Source organism: Durio zibethinus, chromosome 13 (genome assembly GCF_047325235.1).
Source record: "Durio zibethinus cultivar Kanyao isolate XHJ-2024 chromosome 13, ASM4732523v1, whole genome shotgun sequence".
In the NCBI taxonomy this organism is placed as follows: domain Eukaryota; kingdom Viridiplantae; phylum Streptophyta; class Magnoliopsida; order Malvales; family Malvaceae; genus Durio; species Durio zibethinus.
This window is the reverse complement of record NC_143174.1, coordinates 22,681,975-22,702,958: the sequence shown is the minus strand read 5'-3', so window position 1 is coordinate 22,702,958 and position 20,984 is coordinate 22,681,975. Positions and strand designations below refer to the sequence as shown.

At 30.8% G+C, this 20,984-nt stretch overlaps 2 protein-coding genes and 1 pseudogene across 4 annotated transcripts; 2 read left to right on the top strand and 1 right to left on the bottom strand.

Moving 5' to 3' along the window:
* Positions 1–2,366: 2,366 nt before the first annotated feature.
* Positions 2,367–4,677, bottom strand: LOC111303102 (small ribosomal subunit protein bS16m/bS16c). Its single transcript, XM_022899136.2, has 3 exons — positions 4,352–4,677; positions 4,185–4,230; positions 2,367–3,019 (listed from the first exon to the last, which is right to left on the bottom strand). Exons 1-3 carry the CDS (start codon positions 4,482–4,484, stop codon positions 2,788–2,790), a joined length of 411 nt encoding a protein of 136 aa, XP_022754871.2. The 5' UTR covers positions 4,485–4,677; the 3' UTR covers positions 2,367–2,787.
* Positions 4,678–4,747: 70 nt separating this feature from the next.
* On the top strand, positions 4,748–10,282 carry LOC111303100 (uncharacterized; annotated as a pseudogene). Its single transcript, XR_016326649.1, has 7 exons — positions 4,748–5,027; positions 5,297–6,384; positions 7,159–7,227; positions 7,451–7,579; positions 8,170–8,220; positions 8,588–8,728; positions 8,803–10,282. The product of XR_016326649.1 is annotated as an uncharacterized LOC111303100 (transcript).
* A 5,014-nt stretch (positions 10,283–15,296) lies between these two features.
* On the top strand, positions 15,297–17,152 carry LOC111303099 (heat stress transcription factor A-2-like). Of its 2 annotated transcripts, XM_022899132.2 has the most exons (3): positions 15,297–15,905; positions 15,979–16,828; positions 16,919–17,152. In XM_022899132.2, the coding sequence occupies exons 1-2, from the start codon at positions 15,348–15,350 to the stop codon at positions 16,795–16,797; spliced, it is 1,377 nt and encodes a 458-aa protein (XP_022754867.1). In that variant the 5' UTR covers positions 15,297–15,347; the 3' UTR covers positions 16,798–16,828; positions 16,919–17,152. The 2 variants fall into 2 exon arrangements, with proteins under 2 accessions (XP_022754867.1, XP_089598216.1); XM_089742090.1 differs by having other exon boundaries at positions 15,979–17,152.
* Positions 17,153–20,984: the final 3,832 nt, after the last annotated feature.

Sequence of the window (20,984 nt, the reverse complement as noted above, 5' to 3'; positions counted from 1 at the left end):
TAATTTATTTGAATTATTTGAATTTAATTAGATAAATTTAATAAAATATTATATTTTTATTATTTATTTATAATTTTATATTGAATATATTTAAAAAATAAAAAATATGATTAAATTCATAAAATCATATATTAAAATGCCTACTTGATTCAACTCATTAATTAAATAGCTCGAAGTTAAATTAAGCTCAACAACAGACAAATCAAAGTTAGAATCTTCGTCTAGTTTTGCTTAATAACTCACAAATAATTTAACTTATTTATATTTTTACCCCTTCTCAAGGTTGCCAATATTTTTGTAAAAAATGTTATTTTAGACGCAGATTATAAAAATTTTAACTTCGTTAAAAAGATTATGATTATCGTATTTTCATTTAATAATTTATTAATCTTCATAAATATACAATTATACACCAATAAAACACGTGCCAATCAACTCTTTAATTATTTTTGTGTAATTTAAAATTTTCATTGTTAATATATAAAATAAATTAATTTAATCCGTGCAATGCACCATAAAATTTTTTTTTTCATGTGTATATATATATATATATTAGTAATTTTTAGAATTATATTCAAAATTTTAAATTTTATATAAATAAAATTTTATATATGATTAACTTGTCATAATTTTTTTTTAACAAGAAGAAAATGATATATCTTTACTTTACAACATTTTAATTTGTAAAAATATTTATACATCTAAATTTTATATCAAATAAAAATAAATTAGATGTTATTGTTTAAAAGAACAAAAACATATATATTATTAAATGATGAATTAAATAATAAAAAGTTATAGTCATACTTTCACTTTTGTAATGTTGTTTAAATTACTATATAAAATATGAAAAATGTTAGAAAATGTGAGAAAAATAATTTGAAAAAAAAATTAATTTCATGAAAATAACCTTACAATAATAATAGAATATATTTTAGAAAAAGAAATATGCAAATCGAAAAAATAAATTATAATAGTAATAAAATTCTAAAAAGTTACAAACTAAAAAAAAAAAAATAAAAATGATATAACACATTATAGATGTGTATAGTATACAAAATTATGATAGGATAAGATAAGATGATATTATAAATACGATTAAATTAAATAATGTTATCTTATCTTATGTTTTATGTGTAATAATTATAATAAGATAATTTATTTATCAGTCAAAATTATATTTTATTAAAATTTATATAATTTAAATAATTGATGTAATTTTTAAATGTATAATAGAACATGTAAATTTAATCCTATTGATTAAAAATAATTTTCTCTATTTCGAAATAATTGAATCATCTTATACTAATACAATAATTAATATTTCTTATAACATTCATCTGATATAAATTAAACATAATATAGATTGATTATTATCTTATCATATCCATCATTTTATATATCAAATATGACCCATATTTATAATTTTTAATTTATAGAATAATTTTCGGATGACATTTAAGATTGAATAAATAATTTTCAAATTGATATTTAAAAGAAAATAAAAAGGATACAATAAGTAAAAAAAATTAAATAAAAAATTTACCTATTGTTTAAATATAAAATTGATAGTTAAACTTCAAATGGATATATATCTTATTATTTAAAGATTTAATATGAAAATTTTATTCAAATTTTCAATATTTGATGTAATTTGTTTGTAAAGATAAATTTTGGTTGATTATAAATTAAGATAAGAAAATATAGTCAGCTTTTAAAAGATTAGAAAAGCTTAATATTTATAGGTTTAAAATACTGTGAAAAATTTTCATATTTAAATAATTTATAAAACAAAGTTATCTAATAAAAAATTAAAATTATTCGAATAAAATTAATATTTCAAAGTTTTAATTTAAAAAAAATTATATTAATTTGCTTTGCAATTATAATTTAAATAATTTTGATATTTGAATAAGTTCAAAACCATCCAACTTGTAATTAAAAGAAACTATAATCTTTAAACTTGTTAAGTGTCTATAAATATATATATATATATATATATATGATTTTATCGAAGGAGACTATATTATGTTTAGGAACGAACAAGGGACACAGAATTTTTTACATATTTCCTCCCCTATTTCCCTTAGTAACATAATTCAACAATTAAACATGCTCGTCTATTAATATTACGAACAAGCAAATTAGTAATACACATCATTGCAGAGAGAATTGAACTGGGATGACCGCAAATGTGTTCACTTCCAGCTTTCAGCAGAGTTCACACACAATCTACTTCCCCAGGCAAACCTTTTGATATGAAGCATCTGATCCACCTGATAATAAATCAGCAGTTGTACTACCCAAGCTCCAAGCACCTTATTATGCAAATATCTTCAGTAAAATCGAGTTTGGACTCGCTGGTGTCATGCACATAATATAAGCTAGTACTATTGAGAACCACACAACTCAGCAATAAGAACTGAAGATCGTTATGTGAATCATGTACCAGCAACAAGAAATAATAAAACAAGATTGTGGTGTGGATGGTGACATTAGGAACAGAGGTATGCTCTGAAGGTAACAAGTCTGAAATTCGTTCCCCAATCTAAAGAGAATTCAATAGTTGTCATGGAATTACATTAAATAGACCTAATCTGACTTCTATGCAGGGCCACCGGAATCAATATCTGGATGAAAGCTGCATCTTCCACAGAAGGCAAATGTTGCTTTTAAGGCAACAACACTTCAAATCATTCAATATAAATCCACATGACAGCCCCTTCCTAACATAGTTCTTATCCTCATAAACTGCAGAATGAGGAGTTTTATGGGATGTTTAAAATTTCATGTGGAATTTGCTCCATCAGCAGCCTTATCTTCACCACCATTTTGTTGGTTAGCAGTAGCTGGTTTCTCCACATTCAAAAAACGGCCTGTCATAGGATCAACAGGATGCATGTCACGCGGTCCGCCCTTGCGTCCCATTGCCACCATGGGTGGTGGGGGCAATAATCCAGCTCTGAAAAGAATGCGTTGGACTGGTTCTGAAGGCTGTGCACCGACTGATAGCCAGTACCTACAAAAAGCAATGAAAATAGAAGTTTATCTATATTGGATGGTTTCACTGCCAAATAGTAGAACAAGTCTATGTTAGTTGCGAATCTCATGCAAAAGTCATTCATCATTCATCTCCACAAGTATACAAAATTATTAGTACAAATCAGGTACAAATGTCTTTCTACAAAACTTAACAGTATTGAGCAAGCAAAGGATACTAAACATTCAATTACATTAATATGAGGAACTAGAAAAAGCCACTATCCTAATATAAACAAAAATGCTGACTTATAACTAGTTCTTGCTTTCAAAAAATTGCCACATCCCATGAACTAATTCTACGTTAGTGTGGTCGCTGGTTTATACCAATGTACAGATCAAGTAATTAGAGTAAATCTCTGAAATTGAGATAATTCTAGCTACACTGCATCCAGTTTGCAGCAACTACAATATACTCCTCCAATGCAACTTCTCCCTATAGTTCTCACAGCTTCAGGGAATCTCCTTTGGTACAGTAATGCAGTAAAAACTATGCAAATATAACAGCTATGGGCACCGCAAATAGTTATTACCTAGCATATCCTCTTCAAGTATTTCATATCAATTTTTCAAAAATATAATTATTTGCGGCTCATATTCTGCAAATATCGATTGCCTAGTTGGATGCAGAGACGGCTCTTCTTCCGATGGTCCAACCTGAAAGCATTTCTCCCTCACTAATCCTTTCATTCCCTATCTCTTGATAACAATGTATTAATTCAGAAGATTTCTTTATAAATAGTCATACTTTCCTATGATATAAGCCAACTCTCCCCTTCTCCTCCAGGAAACTCAAAGCCGGCTATTTCTCTCATCAAACTCCAACTATCAAGGTTAGATGCAAGCAATAAACACTTGTTTCTGTAAAACTAAAATTTTAAAACACTATTCACTATAGCAATGCTACTAATTGATCCCATGGCCTTTCCAATCTTCCATACCTTAAGAATTCAGTAATTCGGAACGAAACAGGGACGATACCGCAGCAGAAACGGACTTATCATTCTCAACAATGAAAAATAGATAAAGAAATTGTAAAAACTAACATCATAACATAACCATAACAGAAAAGTAACATCTCCAACTGCAAAAATGTAGAATTTTGGACAAAAATATAAAGAATAGAGTAAAAGAAAGCAGCTTACTTCACTCTTTCAAAGTTAAGACCCATTCGTTTACCCCCATCTTGGCCTGTACAAAAGAAACAGATAAAATGGAAACGTATTAGCAATTCGCTAACTCAATTAGCTGCCTTTTGATGAAAAAAAAATTGGCCATCATAGATTAATAGGAAGAGAAGGAGAAAGATGACCAGGCAAAGGATTGTAGTAACCAAGGATTTCGAGATGCTTCCCATCTCTTGGAGATCGGCTATTGGCAGCCATCACCCTATAGAATGGCTTGTTTTTGCATCCGAACCTCGACAACCGGATCCTTACCACCATTTTTTTTTCTCTCACTCTTCAATCACCAGTTTAACTCACAGCACTGCTTAGCTAGGGTTTTAGGGTTTTGCTCTGTCTCTGCCTTTTTTTTTTTTTTCCAAAAAGGGTCGAACTTGAAGCGTTTAACTCTAACCGCACCTTCAGACTGCTTTACTTAATGAAACGACCTCGTTCCATTAACCCACCAACGCTAGCGAAAGCGTTTCATGACCCGGGAAAGCCTTTGAAAGGCGGTGAGGAAAATAATAAATAAATAAATAAAGAGGTTTAAATTTTTCAAGACAAAAAAAATCTTCAGTAGGGTTTTGCGTTTGCGGTAAGTCTGAGAGAGGGAGTTCCAAGTTGGTTTTTGGCGGAAAAAGAAAATGGAGGAACCGCAAGAGCCAGGCCCAGGCGTGGGAGCTCCCTTTTCGTTCCCTCCTCATCGCCGATCACATCTCAGGAGTGGAACTTACCGCAATCTGGTTCGACTTATATCCCTTTGCTATGGCGATTCTCCACTAGCCACTGCCCCTCCCATTATTCCTCTTCCCCAAACACCGGGTATATGCGTATTTGAATTCTTCAGATTTCTCTGTTACTTCTTCATTTCTCAAAATTCTTTTAAAGTTTAAAAGAGGTTAATTGAATTAAAAAGAAAAGGAGTCTTTCATTACTAGTTTGGTAAAGAAATTAGGGTTTAGGGTTTATCGTTCATTCTATTCTTCATTTAGACAAATAAAATCCTGCTTGCCTAAATGAATACCCTTAAAATCCTTCAATATTTAGGTTCGGTAACTTTTTTCTTATTGTTGATATTGCTTTTGTTGAAGAAAATGGTAGTAACCAAGGTGAACCTGGTGGAGATGATGCCAGAGATCCTGGTGGGTCGATTGTCTTAGACAATAGGGAGCCTGCAAATATGGTGGCTCAGGAAGGAAAGGCGGTTGACGGAGGTTTTGAAGGTGCTGTTTTCCGGGACAGGGGATTTAGTGACACACAAATGGTAATAGATGAAATTGAGCAGATAATGCAAGTAGAAGGTCAGGATTTATTGAATCAAAATGATCTGATGGTTAATAGTGACATGGAAGCCACTAGATTTCGAGATGGAGAGATTGGTCGGGAACAAATGCTAATGACTGAGTTAGAAAACATCATGAAAGGAAATGAAGATTGTGATAAGAGTAGTAACTGCTTGACTACATCATTTGACTGGAATGGGGGTGATAATTGTGTGGGCGTATCAGTGACTAATCAAGAAGAGCATGATAATCATCCACCTGTTGTTATGGAAGAATCTGGTACAGTTGGTCAACCACAAGTAGACATGGAGGGTGGTAATACAAAGATTATTGAAGCCTTTGGTTTTTCTTCAGACAAAAGCATGACGGTTGAAGTTTCAAAATCAAGTGAGAAGGTTGAAGATCAGAGTTCCTTGTCGAAGACTAATGCAACGTGTGAAAAAATTGAAATTCAGCAAAAAGAGATGGAATTGGAGAAGTTTGTTTGCTCTAATGACAGACTGGCTTCTCCTGGTCATATGGTTGAAGATGGAGAACTTGAAGAGGGAGAAATTTTTGGCGACATTCAGCTTGTCAATGATTCAGTTGATACACTCTTAGACAATGCTGTAGTATCAGAAAAGAAGGTAGAGGAGAAGCAAGTTTCTGTAGGCGCCTTTGATGATAAACATCTTCATTGTAATGAAGAAAGCAAAGATGATGATAAAGATCCTGAATTTACTTCCTTTAATACAAATGTTGCTCGGATTGCCAATAGAGTCACAGAAGGAGAACTTGAAGGAAGTGAGAGAGATCAGATGGTGTTTGAACTTGGAACGACGCCCAGAAAGGAAGGTAGTGGCAATATCCAAAAGCAAATTGGAAGCAGCAATCAAGCAATTAAAGCTAACAAGAAGGTATGATTCTAACCTGCAATTGAGGCCATTTGCAATTATGAATTTGTTTAGTTAGGTTTGGTAACATCTACCAGCACTGGCTTCTTCATGAGTTGCCTTTGATGGAGTTTTCTCTATTATAATAAGTTGATGTGCCACTGTGATTTTCTTTGGAATGACTTTCAAAGAGTTTGTCTAGCATCAACGTAAGAATTGACATATTGTTGGGCTTAGCCCAATGTAGAGTTTATTTGGGCTTTCTAACCCTCATTTTACCCAAAAAAAAAAAAGGAATTTGACACACGGTACGTTAGGTCATAATTTTGTGGCTATCTTTTGCTACAAGATGACCTGAGCTTTTCATAGATTTCCGCCTTTGCATTGCGCTTTCACAATTTTCCAATTGACTGGACTACCTTTTTTTGTCTTGTGAGGCTTCATGACATCAGATGCCAAATTTAAAGATATACATTTTGCTTTCATGTTTAGACAATTTATCTTTCATTAGCCAATATATCCTATTTTAGTTTCTAGGACTGGTGCAACTAATAGATAATGTGCACCTATCTGTGTCTCTCCCTTTCTCACATGTTCATATGTATGCACATACAAGCAACTACATATACATGGACCAAAAGACATGAAATGCATTCAATTGAGTCTACCCGTAATCTTTCTCCGAAATGTCTGTGAGAGCCTAGGCACTGGGTCGTCATATAGAATTAATTTGTCATGATGGAATTGGTATGCAAGTTCTGACATATGACCAGTATTGTTTCCTCCTATCATATGCAGAAGGATGTTGGTGTCTGCAATAAGAAAAAGCAGAGTCCAATTCCTGCAGAGAAGAAAGAAAAGAAAAAGGTACTCAGTATGTCTCTTTATTTTTGAATTTTTAAATGAATTCTTATTATGTAACTTTAAAGCTCACGGTGCAAGTCAATTCCAGTGCAAATCGAAGTTGCACTTATGTACTCATCTATGAATTATTTTAAATGTTTTCCATACAAAAGTTCTGACAACTGTATTTGCTATAAATGCTCTTCAAATGTACAAATGATTTACTTGTTATGGTTCTATTGTGCAGAAAAATAAACGAAAGAAACGAGCGGAGAAAAACCGACAGCTTGGTGTTAAAAGGTTGAAACTGCAGACAGTTCTGAAACCAAAAACTGTAACTTATTGTCGCCATTATCTGAAGGGAAGATGCTATGAGGTTATACTATTTTTAATTTTTTCCTTGTTTAATATTTATACTGTTTTAAAAATATTTCTAGAGTTTCACCTTAAGCTTCTTTTGCTGGAGACCTTAGTTATCTGATAATAGCTAACTTGACTTAGAAATTTAATTAATTGCTTTGTTCTTATTTACAATCTTTAACTGTTCCTGCTTTTTCTATGCTGCAAACGGTTTTCTTGAGTTCATCTGACTGAGTTTCTAGTTTGTGGATTATTATATCATGCTATGTTATTTTGCTAGAGTGAGTCCCTAACCCTTTATGGATTCAAGGCTATTCCCTTTATAATGTTCATAAACATTTGGTATTTGATTTTGTTGACTCAAATGTGTGTAGTAGAGGAAGGGGATTGGAAGGACTACAATTGAGGATGTGGTTATCCCACAAAATTCTTGGCAGAGATTGGTAGTATTCTAGGATGGAATGGTGAAAAAATATAGATGGAAGTGGGGAAAATGGAAAGGAAATATATGTTTTTGTTTCTTTGATTTAACTGAATAAAGTTGCTCAAATCTGTATTCTTCATTGATTTGGTATCAAATTGTCTAATATCTTTTTTTCCTCATAGGGCGAGAAGTGCAAATACTCACATGATACGGTGCCTTTGACAAAATCTCAGGTATGGTCATTTGGTTTGGTATCTTGTTTACATTATGCAAGTTGCTAAATTCTATTATAATTCATTTTTCGGTTGGCTGCCACTATTACCTATACAGGTTGCGCAACTATTGTTTGTTAGATTTACTTATGATGAATTGGTTTATAGATTGTTGCTATTGCTAGTTACTATTGGCGACACCATCTGTAATTCTGTTCATTTCACATCATTTTAGTAAAGAATCTGTAACAACTACAAAGCATTCCTAATAGATGAGTAACTTAGATTTTTGTGTCATTTCATTCTTTTTTGAGCTATGATGTTTATTTCTCTTCTGTCTTTCTGCGCGTACGTTTTTCTGATCGTGTCTTTGATTCTATTGTTGCAGCCCTGCAGTCATTTTGCACGTCACTCGTGCTTGAAAGGGGATGAGTGTCCGTTTGATCACCAGCTGTCCAAGTATCCCTGTATCAATTATATGACCAAAGGCTTCTGTGGCAGAGGTGATGATTGTTTGTTTTCACACAAGGTAACCTTGTTTCTACTAAAAAAAGCTACATTCTCAGTTGATTTGGGGTGAGTGATAACCTATTTTCATTTCAGATGTCACCAGCGGGAGATGGTGCATCTTTATCAAATGCTCATGAACTTCAACCGAAGCCATCATTACAGGGTGATTCTGATATGAGACTGAATATCGGCAGAACTTCCCATAAGAATGTTGATGCCTCATCCTGTTCTGTAGGAGCTGTTTCTCATAAAAGCAAAAAACAAATTGTGGCAGAGACTCCAACTAAAACACCTGATCTTGCATGTAAAGGTGTCAACTCTCTTTTTGTTTCAAAATCATCTATGGTTGAATCAAGTAAACTTAATCAAGGCAGCTCATCTCAAAAGATCAATGAAAGTGGCAGAGTTGGGATTCAAAGTATTCAAAGCACATTAGGTGTCAATAGTCCTTTTGCTTCAAAGCCATCTGTGGCTGATTCAAGTAAGTTTAGCCAAGGTAGGTCATCTCTGAAGATGAACGAGAGTGGCAGACTTGGGATTCAGGCCAATCAAAGTGAATTGGGCACAATTCAAAATGTGAATGATAGTCCAAAGAGAAAGATAGAAGTGGTACCGAGGGGTATAAATTTTCTATCATTTGGAAAATCATCATTAGAGGATTCCAATAGCAAAGTTAGTTTTGCATTAAATAGGGCAGATGGGTATAAGCAACATCCCAGTGAGAATGAAGGCAATAGAGGTAAACTCAGCAACCAGACAACCCAAAGTACATCAAGTACAGATCAAAAGAAAACTCATCCAGTCCTGCTGCCTCCGGGAATAAATCTTCTCTCTTTGGGAAAACCGGGTATCTCTGGAAGTGGCTTGCCTTGCAGTTCAGATAATGTTAACAATGGATCTCTTCAGAAGAGTAATTATGCAGCTGATAAACAACATAACTCAAGTGCAATATCATCTAAGTTGTCAATTTCTCCACAAACTTCAGGTCAATTCTCAGAGTGGTTAGCACATAAAAACGCACCAAATTCAGCTCAGAAGTCGCTCATTTCTACTCTAGCAGTTGCGAAAAAGTTTGATAATACCAAGGGTAGATCTGTTCATGAAAGCCAACATATGTCTGATAAACAATACAACTCTAATGCAAACCCCTGGAAGATGCCAGCTTCCTCGCTCGCTACAAGTCAATCTTCAGAGAAGATGACACCTAAAAACACACCAAACTCAGCTCAGAAGGCACTGATGTCTACCCTAGCAGTTGCAGCAAAGCTTGAGTCTGGAATGATGAAAAATCAGTCTCCTGTCAGTTCTGCGGTTAATAGTGAAATAAGGGATGGCAGAATTGGTGAAGGTTCAAAAACTGACTCAGCAAAAACTTCAAAGATTTTGGATATTTTGTGTAGTCTTAGCAGCAAAATAAAGCATACATGATTGCTGACTTTATAATGGTTAATATGACTAAAGCATTTGAAAAAAATGGGATTTAGTTTTGAGGGTTGGGGTGGGATGATGGATACTGTTTACGTAAATGAGAATTGATTAAATCTTTTAAGAGAAAAGGCAGGTTAGTGGTGTCTGTAGTTCTGCCATTATATAGCATTCATTTATTTATTTTCAGCACCAGTCAAGCAGTTGAAGCATTTAATAAGTTTCATTAGTTTCTGCTGTCGATTAACAGGGTAGAGGCCAACTGTTGAGCATAATAATTCATGGTCTGGGCGGGTTATCATCGCTGTGGCTTTACCAATTAGAGGTGAAATACTTCTTTTCCCTGGGAATTTACGAGTCTTTATCTTCCTACTTCTTACTCCAAATCCTAAATCTGGGATGCTGCCAGTAATATTGCCAGGTGCTAAAACCAATGAGATTAGTTCTGGAAGTTAGCAGCTTAAGAATCTCAAATTTCGTTGATCTGGGTTGACTAAAATATCTGTAACACCAGTGGTCAGGGGGCACTTATACTTTGCTAAATAGGAGTGATGGAAAAAGGTGAGGGTGAAAATTTTGATAATTTAATGGTTAAAATTTATAATCACTTTTCTAATTTATAACTCATCTTTTAGTATATATGGAGTCAACCACTTCATTCTGAAGGAAAACTAGGAAAGTTGCGGTAGGGATCTCTTATCATTCAATTTGAATTTTTCCAGAGAAAGAATTTCTTTTTTCTCTCTTGGCTTCAAGCCAGTGGTTTGCAGGTTCTCAAGATCTTCATATATTCTGAGCAGTTGAGACCAAAGATGTATTATTGAAATGGAAAGATTTAGAAGTTTTTTGGGTGAAGTTTTTTGAATTTTTTTTTTAGAAATGATTAAATTAAAATTAAAATTAAAAATTAAAATCAATAAATTAAAATTTTTTGTTACATAAATTGTGTAAAATTTAAAAAAATTTTATATATTTTTTAGATAAATATTTTTATTAAAATATTAATAAAATTTTTATTATTAAATAAATATAGATCAAATTTAAATTATAAATAATTTTTTAATGATTTTTTAATATATTATTTATTTTCATATCGAATTATATGAATCTATTAATTTAAAATTTTTATTAAATTATTTTTTAAAAAAAATTTATAAATTTCACTTAAAAATTTTCATATAAAATTTGTCCAAAAGCTTGAAACTAAGGATCTATCACTTTTCAAAGGATGCAGGCTAATAGTCCAAGTTGTCTTCGAACTAATGAAGGTGGTAGAAAGTTTGTGTGTTATTGTTCTCTGGTTCAGGAACCAAAAATTAAATTTGATACGCACCAATACTAATACTGTGTTTGGATTGAGGGGAGAGAAAGAAAGGAAAAGTAAAGCAAAGGAAAATGAAGGAAACAAAATCTTTTTTTTTTTTTTTTTGCTTAGATAAATATTTAATTTAAAGAAAAGAAAAAGATGGAAATCAAATAATTTTTAATTTTTTTTATAAATTTAATTTTTTTAATATTCCAATTTGAAGTAAAAGTTAGGGAAAAGAAAGTTGAAAAATTTTTTTTTATAAAAAGATTATTATATTTATTTTTTATTAATACTAAAAATTTAATTAAAAAAATCTAAACAAATTATAATTATCTTATAATTTTTTTAAAGCTATATATTTTTTTCAAGTAAGTTTCATATATATTTTTTAATATAAAATTTTTTTATAATTTTTTGATGATTTGATTTTGATGAATAGTTAAATATAAATAGATATATTTTTTAAATTTATGAGATATCAGATTAATTTAAAATTCATTAATGCATATTTATAAAATATCTTCTTATTTCACTTAATTAAAAACTATTGATATAGTAGTAATTGTAAAATCAAATAAGATAGTAAATATATTATGATCCAAGAATATTTTAAAATTACAAACAATGAAAGTTATAATTAAAAAAAATTATTATAATGCATCGTTTCTTTTTTTTTTACTTTTTATTTAAATAATAGTTGTTAGAATTTTTTTTATTAATTTTAATTATTCAAATAATGATTATATGTATTTTTTTAAATATTTTATTTTATTTTTATTAATATTTATTCAAATATAGTGTAAAATAGTTATTTGAATTATGTTCAGTTGAGTGCATGTGAAAGATTCTAATTACTGGTATATAGTTGATAATTCTACCCTGTATGGGAGTGGAGTGCATGGATCAGGGATGGTGGTGATAATTTAGAGTTGTCACCATCACTTCTCAAAGGATACCGAAAATCACGATAGAATCGAGAAAGTTATACTTTAGCTGATGAAACTGAGACAAATTCCATTCATCTGTCATCCCAAGTTATACTTAGCTGATGAAACTAATCGCTTGCCCTATCTCTTTGTCAGAATCCCCCATTACACATTTCATCATCTTCTTTTTTTCAATCACTAGTTTATACATTCATTCGTATGCAGTTCTTGGAAAAGGTGACAGAAGATGCAGATGATGATCTAGAATTTAAAGCACTACAAGAGGAATTTGTGAGTTGGACTTGTCCTTTATATAAAATCTTTTCTTCTTCAAGTGCTTATTCGGTTTTATCTTCTTGGAATGGCAGGTTGCTGTAACTCATCTTTATCTTCGACCGATCAATCAGGATTGAAACCTTGGTTTGAGTTCCGCGTAATATGTAGTCCCTATTTCTCATTTTAATTTATATCATGGCATGTTGCTGTGCGGTGAAAATTGCATGGTAACTCACTATCAAAATACTTATTTGTTTTGAGGTAGCATTTTATTTTTTAATTTAATAGTTAAAATTTATTTTTGGACTGAAACTAGACATATAAAACATTAAGAGACAGAGCGAGGTCGCGGAAAAATCATCATCAATTAAAGATTTGGAAAAAGAGGTATTTGAAAGAGTCCATGCCCAATCGGTCTGCCTATTCATTTGCCATTGGGTGAGTATAGAGTTGGTATCGAGTTAGGTTTGAATTAGATTTTATTTCTATCTCAAATTTGATTTGATTTTATGTGTTATTAAATCTGAATTTAATTGTATCAATTTTTTTTGTTTTTTTATATCCGAAATTAATAAAATATTTTTTAAAAATAAAATATTACTTTTTAAATATAAATATTTTAAAATATTATTATATAAATATATATAAATAATTAATTAATTAAAAATTAATTTTTTATATAATATCAGATCGGATCGAGTTTACCTAAAACTCGAACCATTGTTTCATAATTTTACTTAATCCGAAACTCAAATTTCAAAAAAAAAAAAAAATCCTATAAGATTGAATCGAGTCAAAATTTATCGAAAACGGATTGAATTATCGATCCTAAGTAAATAATAAGCACAATTAAATCTTTTTTTTTTTTGAATCTAATGAGTAATTCAATCAATTTATATTATCGATAATAATAGATGATATTTGATAAATTTAAATTTAAAAATTTAATAATTATAATTATTGTATTTTTTACTGTGAATTCGTTTGTTAAATAATCTCTTCATCTTCATACATTCCAAATGTTAGAAACAAATTCCGCACCTTCCCCTTTTGATAGTAAATATATTTTTCTTAAAAATGTTTAAATATTTAAAAGAAAAAGACAACTTTCTTTTTTGACAAGTATATAAGCACACACCAACGGAGCCAAGAGAAAATCTGGCCTACAAACTCACCGATAGGTGATAGATGGAGTTGTGTAAATTGTGAGTTTGGTGGGTTCGATTTCAAAAAATTAATAATCGATTTAATTAATTTTTATTTAATAAATAATTAAATTAATTAAATATTATTAAATAATTAATTATAATTGAATCAATTAAAATTAATTTAGTTCAATTGATTTAGTTAAATAATCGATTTTTTTATCATTTTTTTTATTATGAATAATTATTTAACTACAAATTTAATTTAATAGAATTTAAATTTTAGTATCATTCAAATTAAATTATTAAAAAATTTAATAATTTCAATAATATTTTAAAAAATAAATAAATAAAAATATTTATATCAAATTTTTTATTTTTAATTATTAAAAAATTAATTAATTCGATCAATACGGTTATCAATTTTAAAAATAAAAAATCAATCGAATTAATCAATTTAATTTATTTAAAAAATCGATTATAATTAAAATCGAATAAATCAAATCGATTCAATTAAATTTACTCAGTTTCGATCAATCTAATCGATTCAAATTGACTTTTGCTCATCCCGTAATAAAATATCAAACAGTATTTCAATTCTTAATTAAAAAAATATTTTAGCTTAAACATGCAGAAATGAGGGAACTGACGAATTTGTGGTACTTTAACGTACCACCGAGACTTAGCTTAGTTTTCCGAATAAAATATTAAGTAAACTGAAATTCATGATTCATAATTAGAGGAGCAAATTCAGCCTCCATCAACCACCAACTCTTCCAACTGCCACTCGGTCATTGGTGCCACCTGTACGGCTCCCAACCCCCTCGCTTTAAAGCTTGCTTTGCCTCCTCACCGCACCACTCGATAAGGTGGCACAACGGTATTGGCTGAGTTTTGTAAACCATTTCTCAACAAAAGAAGAACTACACAATGTTTTTTCTTTCCAAAAAAAAAAAAGAGAACGAAATTAATGCTTTTTGTTGTCGAACCCCAAAAACGGACAAAGGACAGTACACTTTAATGTAGGGGAATGCCGACACGCGGCAATCATGCAGAGGGAAGACAAACGCTTGTCGCGTAGCCACCGCATGATCTTGTCCATCCATAATCCCCCACGAGGAGATCCAACGGCTACGAGAAGCCATTGCACGGTGAAGATTTGTAGATAACATCAAAACAACATTTATCAGCGTCACTCCAACAATTCAACAAACAAGAATTTCCATTTCCTCACAAAACGACATTAAACTCACCGTTTGCCTTCTCTATTCATCCACGTCGCCTCACCATATCGGGTAAACATGGATCAAGAAAGGGGTGGATATGTAAATAAAAGAAAATATGGGGTTCAGATTAGGTGGACAAAAGAAAAGGATAGCTACAAATGGCAAAGAAGGAAGAAAAGCAATGAAACGTGGCAATATCATTTGGACACGATATATTTTCTGCTCAGAAGAATGTCAATTTCATCTCCATATTTCTATCCCTATGTCTTTCTTCATTCCTGCCGTACCCATTTTTTAAACCTCTAACAAAAAAAAAAAAAAAACAAAGAAAATGATGGTGCCTGACAATGGTGGAGGTGGAGAAGGCTTTGGTTTGAGCTACACGATGGCGTTTCTGAAAGAATCGAAGATAATGGAAGGTGAACCAGAAAATGGGAATAAGAAAGAGTTAAATATTGTAGTAAAGGAAGAGCCAGTGGCGGCTGCTGCAGCAACAGAAATTAGAAGGGCCACTACTTGCGGCGGAGAAGATGATCAGGAGGCTTTGTTAAAAGCAGTTAAAGAGGAAGACGATGAGGAAATGGGAGTCGTTGATGATATGATGAACTGCGGAGATTGCAACAACATCAGTAACAATGGGTCGTTCTCTTCGAGTTCGTGGGATGTTTTGCCAAAGCCAATAGAAGGGTTACATGAGTCGGGTCCTCCGCCGTTTTTGAGAAAAACGTTTGAGATGGTGGAGGATCCAGAAACCGACCCGATTGTTTCCTGGAGTGTTAACCGCAATAGCTTCATCGTTTGGGATTCTCACAAGTTCTCTGAAAATCTCCTGCCCAAATATTTCAAGCACAAGAACTTTTCCAGCTTTATTCGCCAACTCAACACTTATGTAAGAATTTTTACCCCTTTTTTCTTAGTTTGTACTTTTTGACATTTAAAAGCTTTCTTTGTTTTTTTTTTAGGGGTTTAGGAAGATTGATTCAGATAGATGGGAGTTTGCAAATGAAGGGTTTCAAGGAGGAAAGAAGAATTTGCTGAAAAACATTAAGAGGAGAAGTAGATATAATAAGCAGCAACAAGGAAGAGTTATTTCTGCTAATAATTCAACTAGTAATATAGGATTGGAAGATGAGCTTGAGATTTTGAAGAAAGATAAGAGTGCGTTGCAATTGGAAGTTTTGAAACTGGGACAACAACAGGAAGAGTCAAATCATCAGCTGAGTGTTGTTGAAGAGCGGATTCGGTATGTTGAGTGTAGGCAACAACGAATGTGCAATTTCTTTGCTAAAATAGCTAAATATCCCAATTTTATTCAGCACTTAATTCAGAAGAGGAAGCAGCAGAAGAAAGAGCTTGATGAGGGGGAATTTAGCAAGAAAAGGAAATTGCTTAAGACACAAGTAACAAAGAGCTTGCCTGAGGCTATGGGAACTGTCCAAAGAAACCAAGTTGATCAGGAGGGAATGGAATCAATGCAATCTGATGAGTTCTCAAAGTTTGTGCCTGATTGTAAGGCGAAAGAGTTTCCGGTTTCTATGGAGGATGGTTTTTGCTGTTCCCTTCAGGATCAAAAGAGCAGTGCACCAGAAATGCGTTCTGTTTATCATCTAATGTCTGAAAATCTACTAGGTGAAAGCTCAGGTATAGAAAATGTAGCCAATGAAGAGCTATCGGTGAATGATTCCAAGATTTATCTTGAGTTGGAGGATTTGATCAATTGGAAGCCATGTAGCTGGAGTGGATTTGCAAGTGAGCTGGTAGAGCAAACTGGCTGTGTCTGATCCATACCTTTAGTCCTCACACTAAACAAAAGTATACATCTTATGTGCTCTTGTTATATATTAATAATGGTAGTAATAATTATTTAATATGTAGTCTTACTGTAGATGCCATTGGTTGCAGGAAGTGAATGGTAGCAAAGTGTCTTGAGAGCTAAAAATGAATTTACTCTTCCTTGATTAATTTGTTGAAGGCTTGAAGCTGATGGCAACAATTGTTGATACCAGTGACATTTTCCCTGTCACAAATGTTCATAGCTTTTTCTTTTCTTTAATTTCTCTTCGTTTGTCCTTTAGGTTGTAAAAACTTCTATCCTATACACTGGTCCTTTTAATATCTATACTGTTTTTATTATCATTCTGCTGCTTCACATCAGGTCGAAATCATAGTGTTACATATTCGATGCTTGGCTATAGTTTGAACTTTGAACTACTAAAAGCTATTCACTGTGATCCTTGAGGAACACGATTCCAGAGCTTGTTTTGATGGTGCTGACGATTCTTTCTATTCTGAATATCCCTTCAAAAATATATATATATAAAGAGCTAGGACTAGTAATGCTTCCCATCATCTAACAAAGTAAAATACAAGTTTATTTGTAAAAGCCTATTTCATGATTTGATCTTCGCTTGAAGGTTCCAAGCTTTTCAAAGTCTTGGCTGGCGTTAGACTATAATGATTATTAGCCACTTTGCTAAATGCTAAAGCTTTGCCTCTTTTGATCATCATGTGACTAAAAAGTGGTTCGGGTGGTGGCTTTGTTTCCTAAAAGAAGCGAAAGACAAACAATAATAAATAATTAACTAGTTAGTGGTAGTGATGCATGTAGACCCTTTTAGCATAATCTAAAATCTAATGAGAATTGAGAAGCAGTTGAGCCCACCAAAAATCTCAAGCGACTGCAGGAGCAAAAGGATTTGATGCACTGCTCCCTAAAATCCCAAATGCACATCAATTGAATAATCAATTAGTATATTATAATTAAATTATAATAGTTTATAATTAATTAATAAATTAAAATATAATTATATTACTAAATTTATATACAATAGTATTTATCTTTTGCATATCAAGTAATAAATTAAAACATATTTAAATAATTAAATTCATATACAATTCACATATAGTGGCACTCATTTCTTACATAGTCAATTAATAGTTTAGAATATAATTAAATAATTAAATTCATATATAATAATATTCATTTCTAACTTGATTAATTTCAAATAATATCACTTAATAAATAAATAACTCTTCAAATATTATTTAATTAACAGATTTATAATTTTTATACTATGTTAAAGATTTTAAAATTTCATATACTATATTAAATATTTTAGTATAGTTTATGAATCATCATGATATTAATCTATTTTTTCTTATAATTTTATAATTATTTAATCACAAAAAAAGAATTATGTATTATTTAAATTTATACTTATAGATATAAAATTTAATAAAATTTTGATAAATCTGGTATAATTTTAAATTATAATCGATTAATTATAATATAATTATTTTAATAATGTGTTATCTTTCAAAACAAGGACAGGTAACTTTACAAGCTGACATCTGTAGTTCATTGGCACCATTTTTTAAAGCAGGCCTTCTTTGGGGCGACGGAGAAAGGTTTTGATTTTGCGCTTTGGAGTTTCAAGGGTACTGCTTAAAGGGGCTAACTGTAGGCCATTTTGGGCTTCATAAGACTGCTCTACAAAAAACTATTATGCCCAGGTTTTTTTGCCCACCAGGCCATGAAAAGGCTTTTTTTTTTTTTTGTAATTGTAATTTTCAATATTATTGACTCCTATTGGTTTTTAGAGAAACTTCACTGACATTGACTTAAATTCCTAGTGCTTGGATCAACTTGAATTTCAATATTAAACTACCAAAAAAAAAAAAAAGTTTCTCATGTTCCTTACGTCTAATAAGTTTCCATTTGATTTGTATTCCCTCATGATTTAAATGTTTAGAGGTAGGCAAGTCTTTTTTTGGAAAGTTGAAAGGTTGGAAGGCATGATTCAATGTTCATCAAACCGTCCCTTATTTCTCCATTAAAAAGGTTCTCAAAGGAGCTGTTGGTTATCAACTAACACTCCTTTGAGGCGGCTTATTGAAATCGTCAACTCAAATTTTCCTCGATTTCTTCATTTTGTCTTTTAAAATTCTTCGAACATCTCTGTATTTAAAATTTTATTTTGTTTGTTAAAATCCAGTTTTGCTCTCCAGCTCGCTTCCTCACCAGTTTTCCCCACCAGTTTTGCTTTGTTTCATTTTGTCAAAGTAGGAAATTTATCATATGTCTGCTATGTAGAAACAAAAACTTGACACAATTTTTTTTGGTCTAGTCTCGACTCTCGATGCTACAATTTTCTTCGGCATAACTTTCGTGGCTCTTTCTTATTGAATTCCCCCCAAATGAAAAATCAAATATCGAGGATGTGGTATTTTCGCAGCAGAAAAGGGGAAGAAAAACTTTTAAACCAGATTTTGAGTTTGACAATATAAAATTTAAAATTTAAGACATGTTTGATAATAATATTTTAATATACCCTTATCGCTTATAAATGTAACTATCATGTAATAATTGTAAAAAATATATATAAGACAAAAATCATAAAATAGAATATGAATTTTGATAACACGTTAAAGATGTATTTTAATATTTAATAATAAGTAAAAAAAAATTAAATTAAATATAAAATCATAAAAAAATTTGCAATAACGGTACTTTAACAAAATTATTATACAAATATAATGTTTTTTTAACATTAATTTGATGCTGACTGATGAATAATTTGATATGTAAGTCCTATTATTGAGAAGGGAAGAAGAAAATTATAGTGACGGTATCCAAATTAAAATTTTTAATTAGAATTCAATTTCAAGTTATACATAGTGCAGGTGATCGTGTAATTTTAATTATTTATATCCTTGTACTTAATTGTACAAATGATAAACTATATATGCCAAACGTGCAACAAATAAAAAACTAAATATGGTAGCTATAAAAATAAATAAATAAATCTATAAAAATAAGGCTCACATGTCAGTACGTCACTATAGGCGACGGCTCACCAACCCTGACATGATAGCTATGGGGAAAACCACGGCGCTGGAGCATTTCTATTTTTCCCATTTGAACTCAACAATTATTTTGTGAATTCACTAATTAATTTCTTACAAAGTATAGTAAATATGCTTCGTTTCCACTCTCCTGTCTTTGTTAAGGCCACAGAAAAATGTTTTCTAGCCATGAAAAACACAGATAAACGAGAATAGACAAATTTAATATTAATTATAAAATAATTTATTTATAAATATTAAATTTTTTATTTTTTATTTTTATAATCACAAATACAAAAGAAAGGACAAAAATATAAATTGATTTTACATTATTTGTTTAAAATCAATGGCTCTGCTTTTATCTCATGAATCATTTGCAACAAAATAAATCGTGCTTATAAAAAACTTATATAAAAAATATGAATTAATCAATGAATCAAAACATAATTGAATATATAAATATAATATAAAAATAAATTAACGGTAATTGTATGTAAATGTGAATAACGCTTGCGTTAGATCTTGTTTGATTGATTATAAGAATTTAGGTTAAAATTTTAATTTTTTTAAAAATTATTTTGATCATTAAATCAAACAATTAAAAATAAAAATTTGATATTATGTCATTAAAACTTTGATATATTATTATTATTATTTTTCTTTTAATTTGACAACTGGAAAAATGTTAGTCAATGTTTAACAATACTGATTAAAATAATATCAAAAACCATTCCTACCTCTTGAATTTAATAAAGTCATATATTTAATGTAATTTTTAAAAAATAATATTAAATTAATTATTTTTAGAAAACATCTAGCTATAAAAATAATTCAAATGTGTTTATTTTCTTTCTCTTTGGATCAAATTTTGGGTTTGGCCTCGGGAAAAGGGAAAAGAAAAAAATAAAGTTGAAAAGCCAATCAATCACAGACTAGTTGACGTTCTTGATTTTTGACCAATAAGTTTAGTTTGATTTTGACCCACGTACTATTACTACTGTGCATTAATTTTCGACAAGGACATTCTCAGCTTTTACAAGCCATTAAGCTAATTGGGGTCCAGCTATTCCGCCAGTTTCCATCCTGCTTATCTTTCGTCTAACAAATCATATCATCATAATAT

Coding starts and splice junctions, on each gene's coding strand:
- LOC111303102 (XM_022899136.2), bottom strand. CDS start 4,484: ATGGTGGTAAGGATCCGGTTGTCGAGGTTCGGATGCAAAAACAAGCCA. Junction 4,231..4,351: donor TTACTACAATCCTTTGCCTG/GTCATCTTTCTC, acceptor TCTTTTGTACAG/GCCAAGATGGGGGTAAACGA. Junction 3,020..4,184: donor CTTAACTTTGAAAGAGTGAA/GTAAGCTGCTTT, acceptor TGCTTTTTGTAG/GTACTGGCTATCAGTCGGTG.
- LOC111303099 (XM_022899132.2), top strand. CDS start 15,348: ATGATGGTGCCTGACAATGGTGGAGGTGGAGAAGGCTTTGGTTTGAGC. Junction 15,906..15,978: donor TTCGCCAACTCAACACTTAT/GTAAGAATTTTT, acceptor TTTTTTTTTTAG/GGGTTTAGGAAGATTGATTC.